Consider the following 18,858-nt stretch of genomic DNA (forward strand, 5'->3'; position numbering starts at 1 on the left):
TCAGACTTTTGGAAGCTGCTTAACTCTGATTCCCATCATGCCTTGCCATCAACAAGACTGGAAAAGGCATATAGAAATTGGAACCCAGCAATGTTGGTTTTCCCTAGGCTCCCTAGTCCTGCTGTAGGACAAGAACTAGGTTTCAGCTGGAATTGGCACTGTCCGTTGTTTCCTGTGCATATCACAGAACTCTACTGGGGTTGTGTTATGTGAGCTCCTTAATTTCTGAAAGTAAAGTTTCATCACTTTTGTTATGGATATAAAGCACAAGGGGAAATGGCTTTGATGTAATCTGGTTTGTTGGTTTATGTAACTCCTCACCTATTATCACAAGTTCTATTTAACGTCCTACATTCACACAACATCATTTCAAATGATACTGCAGTACTTCTTTGCATTGCATTTATGAGACTATACACTTGTGCATAGTTTGGGGAGGTCCAAGTATGACCCTGGAACCACATGTAATCCCAAGGCTTGTTTTTGCACTCCTCAAGCCTTCCTCTCTGTCACTGAACTCTCAGAAGCAACAATTCATGCTTCAATAATATTTTGAATGTTTTTAATTTATTTTTTCAATTTAAACATTTAAAATTGTAGCCACCTCAACCTTTTAACAAGACCCCCCCCCCCTTTTTAAAAGAGAAGCTCAGTCAAGAAGCCCACTGGGTGACCATGGGCAGGTCACATGCTTTCAGCCTCAGGGGAAAGCAATGGCAAACCCACTCTGAACAAATCTTGCCACAAAAATCCCATGATTATTTCACCTTAGGGTTGCTGTAAGTTGGAAATGACTTGAAGGCACATGACAAGAACAACATGGCTAGATGGCAGAAGAGGTTAATCATACCTTGTGCTATTGTTGTGGAATCCCACGATGGATCTTCCTGTGCAGCAACCGCACCCAGGTTTGACATGGCCTTTGGATTCGAACAGTGCTTGCACCTAAGATTTAGAATAAAAGATTAGTATGAACTCTTTTGACCAACTGTATACCCTACATTCCTAGGAAAGATTACTACAAACTCTTATGACCAATCTATGGTATGCCGTACACTCCTAAGAAATGTTTAATTAATGTTCACACCCCTTACAAAATAATATCATATCTGAAAATTAAGAAGTCTAATTTCTACATTTTGAACCACAAATACAAATACAATACTACAGGTGTACAAACTGAATTTAAAAAAATAAGCTTTTAACTCAGCACAAATTTAAAATGAGCAATTAGATTCAATTTTTTTAAGAAAAAAATTAAGTGTTGACTCGTCACTCAAGCCACTCTTTGTTGCACCCCCTTGAATTCCATCTTACACTTTCTGGGGGTGTGAGCACCTCAAATTGAGAAAGCCTAATTTAGCAGTTCTCAAAATTATCAATGGATTATGTTTCTGCCTGTTGTCAACAAAAAGCAACAGCCCTTTCATTTCCAGAGTACACTCATCCCTCCATATTTGCGGCTTTGATACTTGCAGATTTGATTATTCACAGATTTTATTAATATGCTCTCTTTAGGAATCTCTAGGTCCTCCACTGCAACTCTAAAAGACCTAGAGATTCCTAGAGAGAATACTCTACTAGGCATTTTGTACCTCCTCCAGCGCAGTTCTATGTCAGTGTCTGTCAGACATCGACCACAGAGTTGCACTAGAGGACCTAGAGTTTCCTAGAGAGGTGTCGTCTTAGGTTAAAAACATTGTGTTTTTGTTATTTGTGGTTTTTCCATATTCACAGGGGTCTTGTGCCCCTATATGGAGGGACAAGTGTATAACCTCAGCATGGAAAGAAATGTTTAGTATTACCTCTCACGACCTACAACAGAAGAGATTTATTTATTTAATGGTTAAAGGAAAACAATCTCAGAACAGGAGCCAAATTGACTCCTGCAATATTCTTGGCTTGCTTGGAGGAAACAGAGCCTCCAAGGTTGAAAAATTCTGCTTATCAGGCTTGTTGTTCTTAGGCCTGCTCTCTTAGTTGGAAAATACTTCTGTAGTCATGCATATCATTAACATAAAGTTGTAGATCTCAATAGACAATGATGTTTCTTGTTAAAAACATGTAAATATTTGTGTATCATGTCTCAAATCTAAAGAAGGTTTTTACAACTACATAAAGTCAACAAATACATTTATAACATAGAGGAAATGATTAATGTTGTTTAATAAAATTGGTCATAAATCAAGAAATTTAAGATTGTGTTCTGAAACACATTTTCATTAGATCTATTGATTCTCATAATACACAGCTATAAATGGGATCTTACACTAAACCAACAGAACAGATGAAGTTATTGCTTGTTTCTGTATAAGCAGAATGCAAATCAAACATGTCTAAGAGTTTGAATGTAAGCCATGCAAAATATGGAATCAGACACTGAAAGAGTGAAAAAGTCCTATTAAAACAACATAAAATCATATGGGTTGACTAGCTAGGTCATCCAGAATTAGAACACTCAAATAATTTCATTTTGGGAGAAGGACACTGGATACGTTTTATTTACTTTTATTGATAATAAATTATTCTGCAACATTATCAGGGGTTTATGTGACTGTTTGATTTACACGAATTACTTAATGAGACTCCTTATAGTCTATACTTTTCTGATGTTAGATGAAATCATATCAAAATACCACATGTGTCAATGGTGGGTCATTGTCCTAGCCAAGATATGAAGATGTACCCTGTTTCCACAACATTCTTTGGCTACTTCTCATCCTGCTATCCAAGAAAAGAACCATGAAGAACCAATTTGAACCAAAATCAAATTTTCAACAAGAACAGTTCAACTAGAGCCTATCCAACCAGCATCAGAGAGACTGCTCTTCTTTGGCTTTCCAGGATCTTACTATTTCAGCTTCCCAATCAGAATCTTAATTAATACTTTCAGCAGGGGAAAGGGAGGTATCAAGAACTGATTTCAATTCTGAGTCAGAATATCCTCAATAGGAATTCACATTTTCATGACTTGGAAGCTGATACTTTTTATGTGGCCTGGACCTACATTTACCTTTTTCACTGACATGGAGTCAATACAGCCATACTAAATCCTGGGATACTCTACATTTCTGAAACATACACACATACGACTCCAATGCATAAAACAAGAGCTTTGCCATTTGTGTGCTTAATTTTTTTCCCTTCTATAATCCTTCTCATGCATTATATGTAGCAGTATCATCAACACATCAGAAAAGATCTCTGTTCATGGTAAGCAACTCTTTTAAGGATAAACAATGTACATGGAATGAACAAATGTAGAGGGATGAATGGGAATTTGGGTAAGGAGGTTGATTGGCATGAATCTCCCAAGTGATAACAGATCAGTTACTGTCTATATCTATAAGATCTTCCTTCCTTCCTGGGTTATGAGGCTAATGCAGAATTAGTGCTCATGTATGACACATGGAAGAAAAACTGCTTCCATAATAATGAATAAGGTATTTTTCTCCATTATATTTGATCTTTTCTGTGGATAATTTATTTGATGATAGACTAAGTCAGTGGAACATACAATATAAAGAAACAACAAGAATCCTAAATGTGACACTGTACTTCATTCCTATTCATACTACAATTTCCCTATCCTGCCATTTTTAATTCATTACTGGGACAGATAATGTAATTTTCAAAAAATCTAAGTACAGGTGGAATCTCCCTTAGCCAGAAATCCAAAATATTCCAAAATCCAAAACTGTCCACTGAGATAGCGACACCTTTTCTTTCTGATGGTACAATGTATACAAACTTTGTTTCATGCACAAAATTATTTAAAATAATGAGTATAAAATTACCTTAAGACTATGTCTATAAGGTGTATGTGAAACAGAAATGAATTTAATGTTTACACTTGGGTCCCATTTCCAAGATATCTCATTGTGTATATGCAAATATTCCAAATTCCATAAAACTAAAAAAACCAAAAAACTTCTGGTCCCAAACATTTTGGATAAGGGAGACTCAGCCTGTACTGTTCCAAGGTATTAGCATCTGCAATGAAAAAGGGCAGATTTACATGTGCATAATTGATGCAATCTACTCTTTTTCGTCTTTTAAAGACCTACCCATAGTACTGAAGATTTCCTTGCCAAAAAAATGGAACTGAAAGATCCAGTAACACAAGGCTGTCTTCTGTGGATCTCACAGGTATAATTCCTTTAAATCTTTTTGACAGCTTCAAGATTTCCTTTAGCTTCCCACCTGTTGGTGAAAAAAGTTGTTTACAGTTAACTTCATTATGGTTATGAAATGCAGTGGCAAGATATAAATGTCGCATCAGAATAAAAATGACCTGGACTGTTGGTCTGCTGTTTTCAAGCAGCTTATGAACTGCTTCTATAATGATTACCCCAAGGCTATCTAGACACCTTCTAGGCTAAAGAGAAATTGGGCCCTGGTCCTCCCACGCAGATATAAAAGCCAACACCAAGTGGCATTTCATCAACTAGACTGGTTAGAATTATTGAAGTATATGTATGCTTGCATCTGGAAAACTATTTTCTCAGATATGATCAAATCACTTGAGAAGACTGGCTTTGATCCAAAGCAGTGCTACAATTACAGATAGCTCTACTATCATAACACACTTTATGGTAATTCCCCTCTCCTCTACACCAAACAGCAAACGTAGTGTTCAAACACGAATCAACATGAACATGAGAGACACTGCAGACTAGGTCAGCCAGAAAAATCAGCAGTAGAAGAAAACTTTATAAACCATCCTGGGCATAAGATGCTGTTTGAAAACACTGACATTTTGGACCATGCTAACAACTATTAGGTCAGAATGAACAAGGAATCCATTGAAATCCATAAACACCTGGTCAACTTCAACAGGAAAGGAGAAACTCTTAAAGTAAACAAAGTTTAGATACCAGTCCTGAAAAACACCAAAATCAAGACCCAGCAAATGCAAATGAAAAACACCCGAGGGTAAGGGGGTTTCCCAGCAGACAATGGATCATTAATTAAACAGATACCCCGAGGCCTTGCCATTCAACAACAGAACAATACACAGATTAACATGCAAATCACTTCCTCTCAACCAACAGTATATATACCCCACTCTCTTCCATGCCAGCATTCTCTGAAGATGCCAGCCACAGCTGCTGGTGAAACGTCAGGAATAAATTCTTCTAGAAGGCGGCCTCATAGCCTGAAAAAAACCCACAAAAACCTACAACCCTCCCTGGAAGGTCAGAAGCCCTCATGAACAACGGCGAAGGGGGGAAAGGGGGGCTGCTAGGGAAAAGGGAAATTTCCCAAAGAGAAAAGTTAAGTGAAATGATTTCATTTCAGTATATAAGCATGCGTTTGTCAAACTGAACACTAAGTACTAAGTCATCGCTGAGGTAACAATCTCAATCTCTCAACAATGTAGAAGGGAGCACTACGACTTTTGGGGAAATCAATAAAAAAGAATAGTAATACACACAGCACAACAAACTTTTGAAAAACAGTTTCTAAAAGACATTATCATTTGTTTATCTATATGATGACTTGAGTGTCTAAAAAGGGTCAGCAAAGCCATCAAAGCATATATTACTAAAGCAAGAAAACAAATTCATCCTCAACATTACCAGACAGATATTGTGAAGCAGCAAAGCTTGAAGAACAAATAAAATTAGGTCACAAAAAACAATTCTAGGAAAAAAATGTTTGTTAAAAACCAGTTTTAACCACCCCAAGGCTTAAAAGCAAGGAAACTTTTAGGTCCAAAAGACACTGCAGAAATAATAGAGTTTCAGACCGCTTTAACTGCGCTGGCTCAATACTAGGAATTCTGAGAACTGTAGTTTTATGAGATATTTAGCCTTCTCTGCCAGAGAGCTTTGGTGCCACAATAAAGTACAATTCCTAGGATTCCCTAGCACTGAGCCAGGCCAGTTAAGGTGGTATCAAATTGGATTATTTCTGCAGTGTGTTTTGAATTGTAGACTCACTTATCTGAGTGATAACTTATCTAGCTGGGCTAGGGACAACTTGTTTTAGAAAAATCTGAAGCTGGCATGCCAGATGAAGCTAAATGGAGGCAACTCTTCTAGTCACTGCCATCCTCTATCCAAGAGCACATGTAAGATGTACATTTGTTCCACCACAAGTACAACTATATCAACAGATGAAACACCAATATCAACATTTGCTTTCTATTTTGCTATCATTATATCCATCTGCTCTAGACTATAACCAGGCTTAACTGATCTGAGACAGTGTCACAGAGATTTCATCGCTTCCCTGGACTCAGGACAGGGAAGGAACTATTATACACCCACCTGTTGCTCTCTTAAATTTCAGTTGACCTCTCCCAGTTTTTGAGAATGAACAATGAAGACTCATTGGACTCAGAGGACCAATGATCATGCAACTAAACAATGTCATGGTCCCCTACTTTAAGATTTGTCTGCTAGAAACCATCAGGACTACTGTGGAACTATGGCCCTGTACAAACGGGCCCTTTAGCAGGTCCTGGCGACGTGCTAGGGTTGCCTCCAGGTGCTGTTTCCAGGTGCCCCACAACCCTAGGATGTCACCAGGACGTCACAGCTATGTGGCGCCGTATAGACAGCACACACAGCTGTGACATCACTGCTGCGCGCCTTCCAGATGGGCGCGCTTGGCAGCGATGTGCTCGTGCCACCGCAGGCAATTTGCAGCGGTCCTTTTCTTTCCGCGTAGCTGCACCATGTAATTTGGTTGCTGCGCCGCAGTTACGTGAAAAAAAGAGGCGGCTCCTGGCCACCTCTTTCTGGAGGTCTGTACTCCACCTAAGTCTCCTTTTACGTATCCCCATGTGATTCCATCATTGCTATTACCGAAAGAAACGGAGGGATTCAGCTGAATCTGGTGGCATGCTTCCTAAATTCAGCATCTAGCATACATCAAAATATTATTATTCAGTCTATTTAAATCATGACAGTAGTTGTCAACAGCTTCTGAAATAATAATAATAATAATAATAATAATAATAATAATAATAAATTTATATCTCCCACTTCTCCCTTCGGAACTTTAATTGTTTAAAAAGCCATAGTAGAAACAGATGGGCACAAACCACAAGGAAGTTATCATGCAAAAGGCAGCTCTCTTGCATGAATGCAAAAAAAGAATCAGGGCTAGACAACACATCTTCTTGGGTAGCTGTCACTCTTTCCTGAAAAACTTATGTGGCTCTATAAAGATTTAAAAACCACAGCTACTCTACTGCCTTCTCATTCTAATACAGTGTTTATATATGTGAAAATACTGACATCCAGAGGATGGTTACGTTAAAACCCAAACATAATGGGGGAAACATTTTGGCTTGTACTTTACTCAGAGAGAAAAAGGGATAGATTTTACAGGAAAAGACATGGGTTCAAATAAAAATAGAATCAATGTTTAATTGTATTAAAACTATCAGCAAAAATTAGAGCTTCTTATTTACTTTTTAGCATTTTTATTCACATTCATGATAGGTTTTCTCTTACCACATTTATGTATCTAAAACTTACCTTATTTAAATATATTTCACACATTCAACTCAGTTAGATTACATCTGAGTTTTGCCATTCTACATTTCCAATTTCTTTTTATTGCTTTTATTTTATCTTTGTTAATAGCACTAAACATTTTTCAGGAAGATTTGGATACGTAAGACACTACATTAAATATGTCCTTAGACATAATTTAAAGCCCCCCCCCCCCCCTCCTATTTTAAAAAACTGGAACCCATAGATATGATTTGAAGCTGCACGGATTTCTTCACATATGGGAGTAAAGAATATTTTACTGTTCTACTGTGAATGGGGTACATTTATCCACAAAACAACATTTTAAAAAGTCTGCTTGGGCACAAATAAATTTGAAAAAAATAAGGAATGAATTTAGGTTTCAAACATTTTCTCTTGTCAACTTTTATTGACTGACTACAACAATGTGATAATAACAGTTGGAAATGAATAAATGCTTTTTGGATTAAGGCTTATTTTCAATAATACATTATCAAATATATAATAAAGAATAGAATTAGCTAACCTTCCAGCAGAATCAAACTGTCTTCTGGATTCTGAAGTAGTTCAGCATGTTCTACAAAATGAACAGCTACAGAGCATTGTCCCTGGTTCTCAATATCCCACAGAACCGATTCGCAGAAGGATGTACTTTGTAATCCTATATTTGAACGTGAAGCTGAAGCTTCTTGAATGATTAAATCAAGCTGAGGCCCATCTGGAACTTCTTGCCTGAAAACAATAATAACACAAACTGAATAAGAGAAGTCTGTTCAGAACAATAAGGTGGACTGAAATGAGACACATTAAGAAATGTAACGACCACCACTACAACAGATATTGGAAATAAGTTAAATATTTCCAAATGCATGTTTGGCATATAATGGCAAAAGTAGTCTGCACCTATTAAGATCAATTAAGGCTACCTTTCTATAAAACATATCAGATGGTCATCCCATATTAGGGGAGGGTGTCTGAGTTTCCTGTTCATCAGGCCTGGAATCAGGTCATGCTTGCTAGGACTGGGGTCAGCCCTCAACAGGATTCACACTAACTCCTAACCGGTCCTGCTGTTGTCATGGGCCTTGCCTTGCCATTGCTGCTGACATTTTGGGGCCTCAAAAGCATTGCAGCTGCTAGTAACTCCCCAAGTTGTCCTCACCCAGTGGATTAGCAGCTTTATCTTAGAAAGTGACCTACCGTTCACAAAAGCTTAAACAAAATAAAACATGTTAGCCCAAAATTCAGTTTTTAGTTTGAACTGGGGCAGACCCACTGACTCAATGGTGGATATATAAGTGATGATTTACCAAATCCCCACTGCTCAATTCTAATTAGGACTAGCAATCAGATTTAGGATTTAGCTTTTACAGGACCACAAAAGCGTCAGCCTTGGTGCAATAGGCTAACATGACCAACCCCCTTGAAATTTTAGCAGAGTTTATATTTTTCCAATGGGAATAATTTGTTGGCAGAATGAAGTTCAGAGAATGAGGCAGCTGTCTCAGGTGACAAGATGCTGGAAGGCACAAGCAAACAGAAGAAAATTGTGTGCTACATCACCTGCCCTGCACCTCTAAAGGTAGTCTGCTGCTATGTGATGGAGTGGAAGACACAGTCCCATTGTTAGCCAGCTTTGGGGGTAATATGTTGCTCTTCATCTCAAGCAGCAAAATGTTAGGCCAGATCAGTCTATACTTAGGAAGAGGAGGTACAAAACAGACCAGTTTTTCCTTGAATTCAGCAATTCTGTGGTCCTCAAGTATTCCCAAACCACAATATAATTTTGTAAGTGAAAGTTATCTCACTTCTTGTACTAAGAACAAATTGTTGTAACTTAAGGGTGGAGCCCGACTGCCCCAGGGCTGTGGCAACTACATGCCATCACTCTGAGGGCACCTCCTCCTGAGGCCTTGAACAGGAACAGAAAAGATCCACTCCTTTCAGGGCTGGATTTGGGCCACCATAGGAAGCCCCAGGGTGGCTTTCAGGTGCTCTGGGGTGTGTGTGTTGTGTAAATGACATACCTCTGGAGCGGCTGGAAGCTACTCCCATCTGCCCGTCTGTTTCGGGCCTTATTTTTTTGCCTAGTTTTATAGATGTATCCAGTACCAATTCTTCCAAGTAGAAACAGTTAGTAACACCACTTTTTTTTTTAAGGGAACAGTAAAGTATAGATTAATAATGATCAAGCTTTTTTTTAGTACTTGCCACATTTTAATGACAGTGAATTTTGAAAGGCCATCAGTTAGTGTTTAGGATGTGTGATAGGGTGACAAGGCTATAATAATAGGTGCTTCACCCTTACTGTACATTTTGGAATGTAAATGATCAGAAATTCCAGCTATGTGCTGGAACCAGAATCTACAAAAAATAAATTCAACCAGATTATGACAAAGGTGTATTAGGGCACTTACAAACTATTACACATGGGACAATGGAGTTTAACAGACTGATGGAGCTTCACAGGTTCAAATCTTCGCAGCTTAGCTCTGACACGATATTGTTGTGGACTCCTGCTGTTTATAATCGTGTTCAATGCTGTCACATCCAGGTGCTGGTGATCTGTTAGAACTGTAAAAAAAGGAACATTGGTTCTTACCTGAGAAGATATGTCAGTTTCTAGTAGATAAGGGACATCATTCTGTAATTTGGATTATGCACCTCCCACTTGCTTCAGACAGACAGGGGGAAAAAGACCTTCCAGTATCCCCACATGGGTGGAGCTAACCCCAGAAGGCAAGTGCTACAATAGCTGTAGAGATGGATGCTCCAGAAAAATGTAAAACAATTTATTAGCATTTCAGAACATACAGAAGACAGTGATCTAACTTGCTCCCCATACAGCAGAACCATGTACATTATAACTCATCTGTATGCCAGCCCTCTTAGAGTGGGGTCAGGAATGTAGTCCCTTATCTACTGAAAATGGACATATCTCAGGTAAGAACCAATATTCTTTTTCCCAGTAGATAAGGTCCCAACATTCTTTAGTTTGGGATTTGCCAGAGCTACCCTGATTAAGGTGAGTGGTGCTGGCCTTTCAACAACCTAGGATTGACCACCTGCTGCGAGACTCTGCAGCCCACTGCAGCTTCAGCTGAGTCAAGCTATCAAACTTGTAATGCCTAGCAAGCATATGTGGCGACCTCCATGTGGCCACCCTGCTAGTCTCAACTAGGAGGACCATTAATTGACAGAGGCACTGATATGGCTGCACCCCTTGCTGTGGGCAACTATGTTCCTGGTAGCATCGCCCCCAAGGTCTTATAGCAGGTAGTAATGCAAGTCCCCATCCACCTGCTAAGGTGCCTTCCTGCCCTTGGAATGGGCTGAAAGGAGCAAATGAGGTGTCAGATGGATGCAAATTGCTCGTCCTCTTTAGGCAAATGTGGATGGCTCTCCAGACAGAGCATGTGTTCTAAATTCTCTCCAATTCCTTGGACAGATGAAAGAGAAAAACAGAAGGAGCACATCCTGCACTCTAATGCTAGGGATGAAGGTTGGGTGCAGTTGAATAATCATTTCTAATGATATATGGCTACTTGTTGGCTGACAGAGCCCCTGGCTTTCATGCCCTCATGTCAAAGTGGTGGCGGTCAGGAGGAGCCCTTTCAGGGCACATGCTTTATAGAGGCCTTCCGTAAGAGCTCAGAGGTTGGGTCAGTCAGTATCCTCAGGACCATATGTAGGATACTGCAGGCAGTACAAGGGGTCATTTGAAGAGTCTTCACATGCGTAGATGGGATGCCATTCTGGCCCCTTGCACACGTGGCAACAGTGAAGTGATAGCCGCAATTTGTCCATGATTGTGTTGGTCTAAGGTGCCAACCAATGCCCTCCTGGGAAATTCTAGTAAGGAGGTGACTGAAAGTCTCAGGGATCTGAAAGGTCACCCATGATGTCTAATGTGGTATAGACCAATGCTTCCCAGGCTGTCTCATCTGAGGAATCAGAAATTGTTCCTCTTCCATCAAGAGATCAGTATCTTGGTCCCTATATCAAAAGAACAATGTTTTGGGATACCCATGTCAGAATCTCTTCCTTCATGAGTGGCCAAGATTCAAAAATATCTATTATCACAGCTTGGTTTTTATGTAAAGAGTCAAGAATTAGATATGTGGGGTCAATTGGGATAAATTGCAGAGGTGATGAAGAATTCTGATGTATGATGCTTCATGTTCAATTTTATTATCTTATGTATTATCATCTTAATGCTGTAATACATTCATTTTTATTTTATTTTTACCCATTTTTGTATCTTGAACCTGTAATGTAGATTTTTATGATCAGTTTTATAACTATGTCTCATTTTAGGTACTGTACTTCTAATGTACTTATATTGTTTTACAGCCATACAGTACTCTATACACATTTCAGAGTCCATGTTATTACATTTTAGTTCTTTTCTATTTGCTTTAGAATTTCTATAGGATTTTATAGTGTGTTTTACTTGTTTTAGCGTTATTTTGTGTTATTTTGAAATGGCCTAAGGGCTAATCAATAAACATTTCTTATCTTCTTATCTTATCCTCTTCCATCTTGGGAGCTCACCGGGGAGTAGCAGGCCTGGTCGAGAGATTGCTATTTCAACTAACACTGGTATAGAGATTTAGAGAGGTATCTGGCTCACTAGACTGAAAACTATGTTGAGTCCCATGGAACTCTGAGATTGGGAACCACAATAGGCATGGGTACCCTTCCTTTTTTTGTTATCAGTCCCATTTCACCCCTTTCCTTTCAGTTTAGGGACTGCAGATGCTAGAGATTCTAAAAGGGAGAAGAAGAGTTCCAGCTAAGCCCCACTGAATTTAATTTGTCTAAAATGTGCTCTGGTGAATTCTGTAATCAATCAAAATCAAACATGATCCAATCTGAGCTATGCTACCTCCCACCTTAAAACGGTTACACTAACTATTAGGTTAGTTTAACATTAGTGTACACTAACTGTGCTTTTGTCTATGATTCAAAATTTCATATCCACTTCTATTTCTGATTAGAAGCTTTCCTGAGCAGACTCTGTAGTCTTCCTCCCCTAGCAGGGCCATTCTCCTCTGAAGCAAGGGAAGGGGAGGTAGCTGTTTCCTGAGGCCCAATCAACTGGGATTCCATCTTTCCTACCAGAAAACTTGGGTGCTCATCTGTTCTTCAGGAAGGACTGGGCTGGTACCATTCATCCATTATGCACAGATGTAAAACTGTCACTCAGTTTGAGATGGTTTCCTCAGCGGTCCCCAAATGTATAGAAGCATTGCAGATCCACTAAGCCATGACTGGGGGAAGGGGAGTATTCCTCTCCTTGCTTGAGTTCAACCTGAGTTTCCTCACTCATTAGGCTTTAAACAAACCTGATTTGCTGTGGCCTGCAAACCTCCTCTGAACAAATCTTGTCAAGAAAACCCAACGGTAGGTTCACCACAAGTCTGAAATGACTTGAGGGCATACATACACACAATCTCTACTACTGAAAGTGAGAGGTACTAAGGCTGACACCAGTCGCAAGAGGGGAGTTCATCCTGTGTCTCACACTGGCATAGCTAACAGAGGGGCTCTGACTATAATGGAGGCAGCAATGGATGCCCTTGGGGAGAGAGGAAGAGGCTTCATGTGACTTTTAAGGCTATCCTCTCCGAGCATAGAGCATCTCCTCTGTCCTGATATGAACCAGGGAGGTGGACAGAAACAGGGCATCCATGAGGAGAGAGAACTGCAATGTACATCCCAAATTTGTGAGATAATAATTATTTGAACTTGGGGAGAGGTTAACCTGACCCTGTTTTAAATCTAAGCCCCCTTCCTCCAATGCGCTCTCTCTCTCTTTCTCTCAATCTGTTTCTCTTCTCCTCTTCAACATGACCAATGAGAGAGGCCTGCATGGTAGCTTCTGCCAAGCAACAAGGAATCATAGAATCATAGAGTTGGGAGACATCTCAAGGGCCACCCAACCCCCTGCCATGAAGGAACTCACAATCAAAGCACCCCCGACAGATCCAGCCTCTCTTTAAAAACCTCTAAAGAAGGAGATGCCACCACACTCCAAGGGTTTGGTGGCGTCATCTGAATGCCACGCCCCCGGATCGGCCTGAAGCTGTCACTTTTGGCTTGTCTGTTTCAGGCCTTAGACTCCTACATCCTTTTTCGTGTGTACTGCCTTCAAGCCAGGTGCTCAACTAGAAAACCACTGGATGACTAACTTCCAAGTCATACATCAGCATATGAAATACAGACCACATCAGCACATACAGTATTAGAACTGGCAAAGATCACATTTCTCAGGAACCTTACTAGCCAGGATGTCTAAGTAAACAGAAAGGAATTTCAACTCCTGCCTGAAAGGGACCTCCCATTTTGGCTGATGCTCTACCCTACTACAATCTGCCCATAGGAAATTCCACACCAATCTAGAAGGTGTTCTGTGTGCGGAAGTGACAACTTCCTGGTAACAAAATGGAGAGGGGATGACAGGAAGTGCAGTTGTTTGGGCAGAACTATTTTGAATTTGTGACAAACTGAACATGAGCTTCTTACCTGTAATAGATAACTGTTGGCATCTGTCCAAACTGTATCCTACTTTGAAAAAAAAGAAAAGGGATATTCATTTCTTTTTAATTTATCACATTTCCAGATTATCAATAAAACAATTTTTTAAAATGCCATCAATAAAGATGACAAGAAATTGCATGGACATGCAACCACATCCACATCTATGAGCTTTGACTATCTTTGATATTTCCTCTGGTCTCTTTTAGAGTAGATTGGCCATGTTTCCATATTTAGATTATTATGATTTAATAAATGTCTTTCTTTGTCACCTCTCAGTCCACAAGGGCTCCCAAAACAACACAAAAGAGATCAAAACAGTCCTTAAAACAAGGATTTTTTAAATTCTTAAATGCTGTTTCAAACAATCTGCTACTACTTTTAAAATAATCATTTGGCTTGATTATCGTATTACCTACATATACTCTTAGGATTCTTTCATACAGAAAATGTCAAGGAAGGCAATATTCCACACATACATTAAAAATGCAAACTCTGCTTGCCCAATTTGGCTGCTCTGACAAAAATCTCACCTGCTTTAAGACCAAACAAGGCCATAGTTTATATTCATGGGATCTTTTGAAAGCTACTCCAACACAATGAAAATTGGGTGATTTTAAGAAAAAACTAATACTGTATATCTTACATTGGCTATAAGTGGTCTCAAGTTCTGGAAAAGCTGGTCTTTCTGAATGCTCACTTTCTGTCAAGTCTACAGAATCCAGGAATCTGAAAATGAATAATTAAATGGCTTTGCAGATTATCATAAGAGCATACCAGATTTCAGAAAACTCTTGGCAAAGATACTGCTTGTGTGTTCCAGTCTTCTTTGCGCACACTGGTAATGGTTCATTATTCCAAGAGGAATACTTTTACAATGCTGCAATTACTACCTCTCTCCACTCTAAATTCACCGTTAATATTGCAATATAATGTGGGGTGTAAAAATGTAAGATTTAAAAATCCAAACTATTTGGAATGGTTATTCCTGATATGAAATAGCATGAAAGGGTTTAGGTATACTGAAAAATACATCTTGTTTACTACAATGGACAGTCATGGCATCCTTTGAATCAACATTCATCTACATTATACTACAGTAGGGCAAGAAATAGTGCTTTAGTTGGACTTGCAACTATAAATATAGCCATAACAACCTTTCTAGATATTAAGCTTAAAGAAATGGTAAAAAGAACTATCTTATGCATGCTTAACAGACTTTACCTCCCTCCATAACTGTCATCTTCCAGCCCATGAGGGAGTTTACCAAGCAGGCCCAGCTCCATCAGGGCTAGCCTGGAAGAAGAGACTCCTCCCTCCATAACTGTCATCTTCCAGCCTGCGAGGGAGTTGACCAGGCAGGCCCAGCTCCATCAGGGCTAGCCTGGAAGAAGAGACTCCTTCTCCCTCCATAACTGTCATCTTCTGGCCTGCGAGGGAGTTGACCAGGCAGGCCCACCTCCACTATGGCTAGCCTGAAAGAAGAGACTCCTCCCTCCATAACTGTCATCTTCCGGCATATGAGCGAGTTGACCAGGCAGGCCCAGGTCCATCAGGGCTAGCCTGAAGAAGAAGAGCCCTCCCTCCAGTCCATCTGCCTTGGTCCAGGCCTCAGAGGGAGAGAACAATGCTGGACCTGATCCCCTCCCCCCCACCATTCCCTTCTCCTTTTGTGTCGTGTCTTTTTAGATTGTAAGCCTGAGGGCAGGGAACCGTCTATTATCCCCTCTGTTGTAAACCGCCCGTATTCCCAGTGACTGGGCAGCATATAAATAAATAAATCCTACTCTAGGAGGCACACCAGCTTATAACCAGCATAGCATGAGGAGCAGGCAGTTTGTGCAACCCAGCTCTCTCTTCCACTGTCCCCCCCCCCCCCCCTGCCCGAAAATACACTCCAGAGAATGAAGGTGCCGTCCTGGATACTGAAAACACTATCTCCACTAGCAGAGTCTTCTGCCCATACAACTATGGAACACAAGCTCTTGAAATTTAAAATGCACATTCTGGGGAACCAATGTTTCTATAGTGTTCATATGAAATACTTGTGCCTAACACATCAATCACTGAAGACATTCTTGTTCAGGGAGGTTCTAATACTGTCTTGCATCCCCCTCCCCACCCTCAGCATTTTTAGTGGCTCTAAGGAACACTAGTTTACTAGAATTCGACTTAGCATGTGCTAAATATATATTTAACTTGTATATATTGATTCAAGGTCTGCATTACTGTATTAATTTCTAATTCATAATCTTTACAACACTGTAACATTTGTGTCAGACCAAAGTTGGAGAGTGATTTCAGAGGGCAGAGTACAGCTCTGCAGAGATGCCAGTTCTTGAATTTAGGAATTGGATCAAAATTACATGCAAATGATTCTTAAAAGTAACTGCTATCAGTACAATGCTGGAGCAAGGTGAGGAGTTTGAAGTCTGAATAAAGCACCATGATTGCAGCATCATTCTTCATTATTGTTTCTAGACAACAGTTGCCTTAAATATTATTTACTCACGCCTTAAATTCCTTGACATCTGTTTCGCTTTCTTGCAAGACTATAATCCCACGGCCATAGCCAGTGCCCCCATGAAGATGAAACTGTAAATACGAAACTTCAGGCTTGTCTTCGGGAATATGGGTTTTTACATGCAAATTGTACATTTTAATGATGTTGCCAACCTTAAAATACATACAAAACAGGATTTTAGAAAGCACAGCTAAACAGGACTATTGTTTTCATCTATAAAACAGGGAGGCAAGAAAGTTGGTGCAGTACATCCAGGTCATATGGATGTTTCAAGCATCAAACAATCTCTACACTGTCCATTAAATTCATGTAGACATTAATACTTGGGACCAGAAGTGTTTTGCAGGTTGTGTGTGTGTGTGTTTATGTGTGTGTGTATTTTGGAATATTTAAATATAATGAGATGTCTTGGAGATGGGACCTACCTTACATACTCCTGTATAAGTCGAGGGAAGGTTTTAGGGTCAAAATCCTGGGTTTTGATATGACCCGTGGATAAGTCTGGGTAAAACTTAGGGGGCTATAAGAAAGGATGGAAAGGGGGAAATTCCACCCCTCCTTCTCTGGACCTCTCCCAACTGATTCCCAGGTCCTGGAGGAGAGGTTTTAGCATCGGATTGAGAAAGTAAGCAAGTGGATTTAAATGGAGAGGTTTTTCCATGGGAAGCCGGGTCTTGCAAAAGGGAGCAAAAGAGTAGCAATTAGATTTAAATGGGAGAGGTTTTTCCTTGGGAAGCCAAGGCTTGCAAAAGAGAAGCAATTGGATTTAAATGGGAGAGGTTTTTTCCTTAGGAAACCAAGGCTGGCAAAAAAGAAGCAATTGGATTTAAATGGGAGATGTTTTTTCCTTGGGAAACCAAGGCTTGCAAAACGGCTCAAAAGAGAAGTGTTTTTAAATGGGGAATTTTTCGCTAGGAAGCCAAAGCTTGGAGAACGGAGTAGAGAGATGCAAGTGCTTTTAAATGGGGAGTTTTTCCGCTAGGAAGCCAAGGCTTTGAAAATGGACTGCAGGGAGGAAGTAATTGGTTTAGGGGCAATTTTGGGGCACAAATTTCTCAACTTATAGTTGAGTATATACGGTAAGTGTAAACATGAAATTCATTTATATTTCATATACATATTATACACAGCCTGAAGGTAATTTTACACACAATATTTTTAATAATTTTGTGCATAAAATAAAGTTTGTACACTGAACTATCAGAAAGCAAAAATGTCATTATCTCAGCCATTAACAGACATTTTCCTATACATCACAACAGAGTTACCAATGTACATTTAGTCACTAGAAATCTCACAATTACAGTTGGCCCTCCTTATCAAAGGATTTTTTTTATTCACGGAGTCAAGCATTCACAGCTTGAAAATATTGCATAAAGGTATAAAATTCCAAATAGCAAACCTTGATTTTTTTCCATTTTATATAAGGGACACCATTTTGGTATGCCGCTGCATTTAATGGGAGTTGAGTAACCACGGATTTTGTTATTCACGGGGGTTGGTGATCATGGAACCAAATCCCAGCAGATAACAAGGGCCCACTGTATTTTACTGGTTTTAATTTCTTTATCTCTCTCTCTCTCTGTGTGTGTGTGTGTTTTATAATACCCAACAAACGCTTTTAAGAGGTGTTTCAATATTCCTTCTTTCTGTTGCTGCAATAATGAACAATTGTTCCACGAGGTATTGTATTGTCTGGAAATTTCTTGCAACAAATTCTTGTTCTAAAACACACGTCAATTGTTATTACGCTATTTGAAATGTAACTAGGAGGGCAGCCTAACAACCAGACAAGAGATTTCAAATGTATCTCTGAAAAAGCAATTTATGCTTCCTTCAATATCCATTAGATGGTGTTAATGTATCACAAGCCTTTCATTTTACAGAGACTATAAACCCATACTTGAACAAGCTATACCTAAAGAGTAGCACTTCTATCTTTTAAATAACTGATTTTATCATTTCAAAATACTTCTCGTTAGAAAACTCCTCCAGAAAACAACAGAAAAGAAATACAATATCATCTTTACATACTGACATGCTCTGAAATGTTAAATTTACAATAATGTTAATAAAGTACATTTTATGTTAAAGATTCCCACACCCCCAGAATGACACAACAGAGATATTGGTCTGGATTCAATTGTCTTCATAACCAGTTTTGCATGATAAGCTGCCAATATATTAGTTCTTTAAAATACCTTATTTCTGCAATAACTCCAGTTGGTCAAAAATATATATATGAAGGTAAAATGTTTGAGAAACATGACATTTTCCAGTGGTGAAGGCGGAGCCATCCTTCAT

At 39.4% G+C, this 18,858-nt stretch overlaps 1 protein-coding gene across 2 annotated transcripts in view; it reads right to left on the minus strand.

Moving 5' to 3' along the window:
* Positions 1 to 18,858, minus strand: part of POT1 (protection of telomeres 1) — a 90,922-nt gene that overhangs the window by 18,297 nt on the left and 53,767 nt on the right. For both annotated transcript variants that reach the window (XM_042467852.1, XM_042467851.1), the window contains exons 10-16: positions 16,543 to 16,706; positions 14,677 to 14,759; positions 14,019 to 14,060; positions 9,908 to 10,064; positions 8,017 to 8,222; positions 4,068 to 4,203; positions 851 to 945 (exon numbers count right to left, since the gene is read on the minus strand). In XM_042467852.1, the coding sequence (XP_042323786.1) occupies positions 851 to 945; positions 4,068 to 4,203; positions 8,017 to 8,222; positions 9,908 to 10,064; positions 14,019 to 14,060; positions 14,677 to 14,759; positions 16,543 to 16,706 (883 nt within the window). The remainder of the gene's footprint in view (positions 1 to 850; positions 946 to 4,067; positions 4,204 to 8,016; positions 8,223 to 9,907; positions 10,065 to 14,018; positions 14,061 to 14,676; positions 14,760 to 16,542; positions 16,707 to 18,858) is intronic.

This window comes from Sceloporus undulatus, chromosome 5 (genome assembly GCF_019175285.1).
Source record: "Sceloporus undulatus isolate JIND9_A2432 ecotype Alabama chromosome 5, SceUnd_v1.1, whole genome shotgun sequence".
NCBI lineage: Eukaryota > Metazoa > Chordata > Lepidosauria > Squamata > Phrynosomatidae > Sceloporus > Sceloporus undulatus.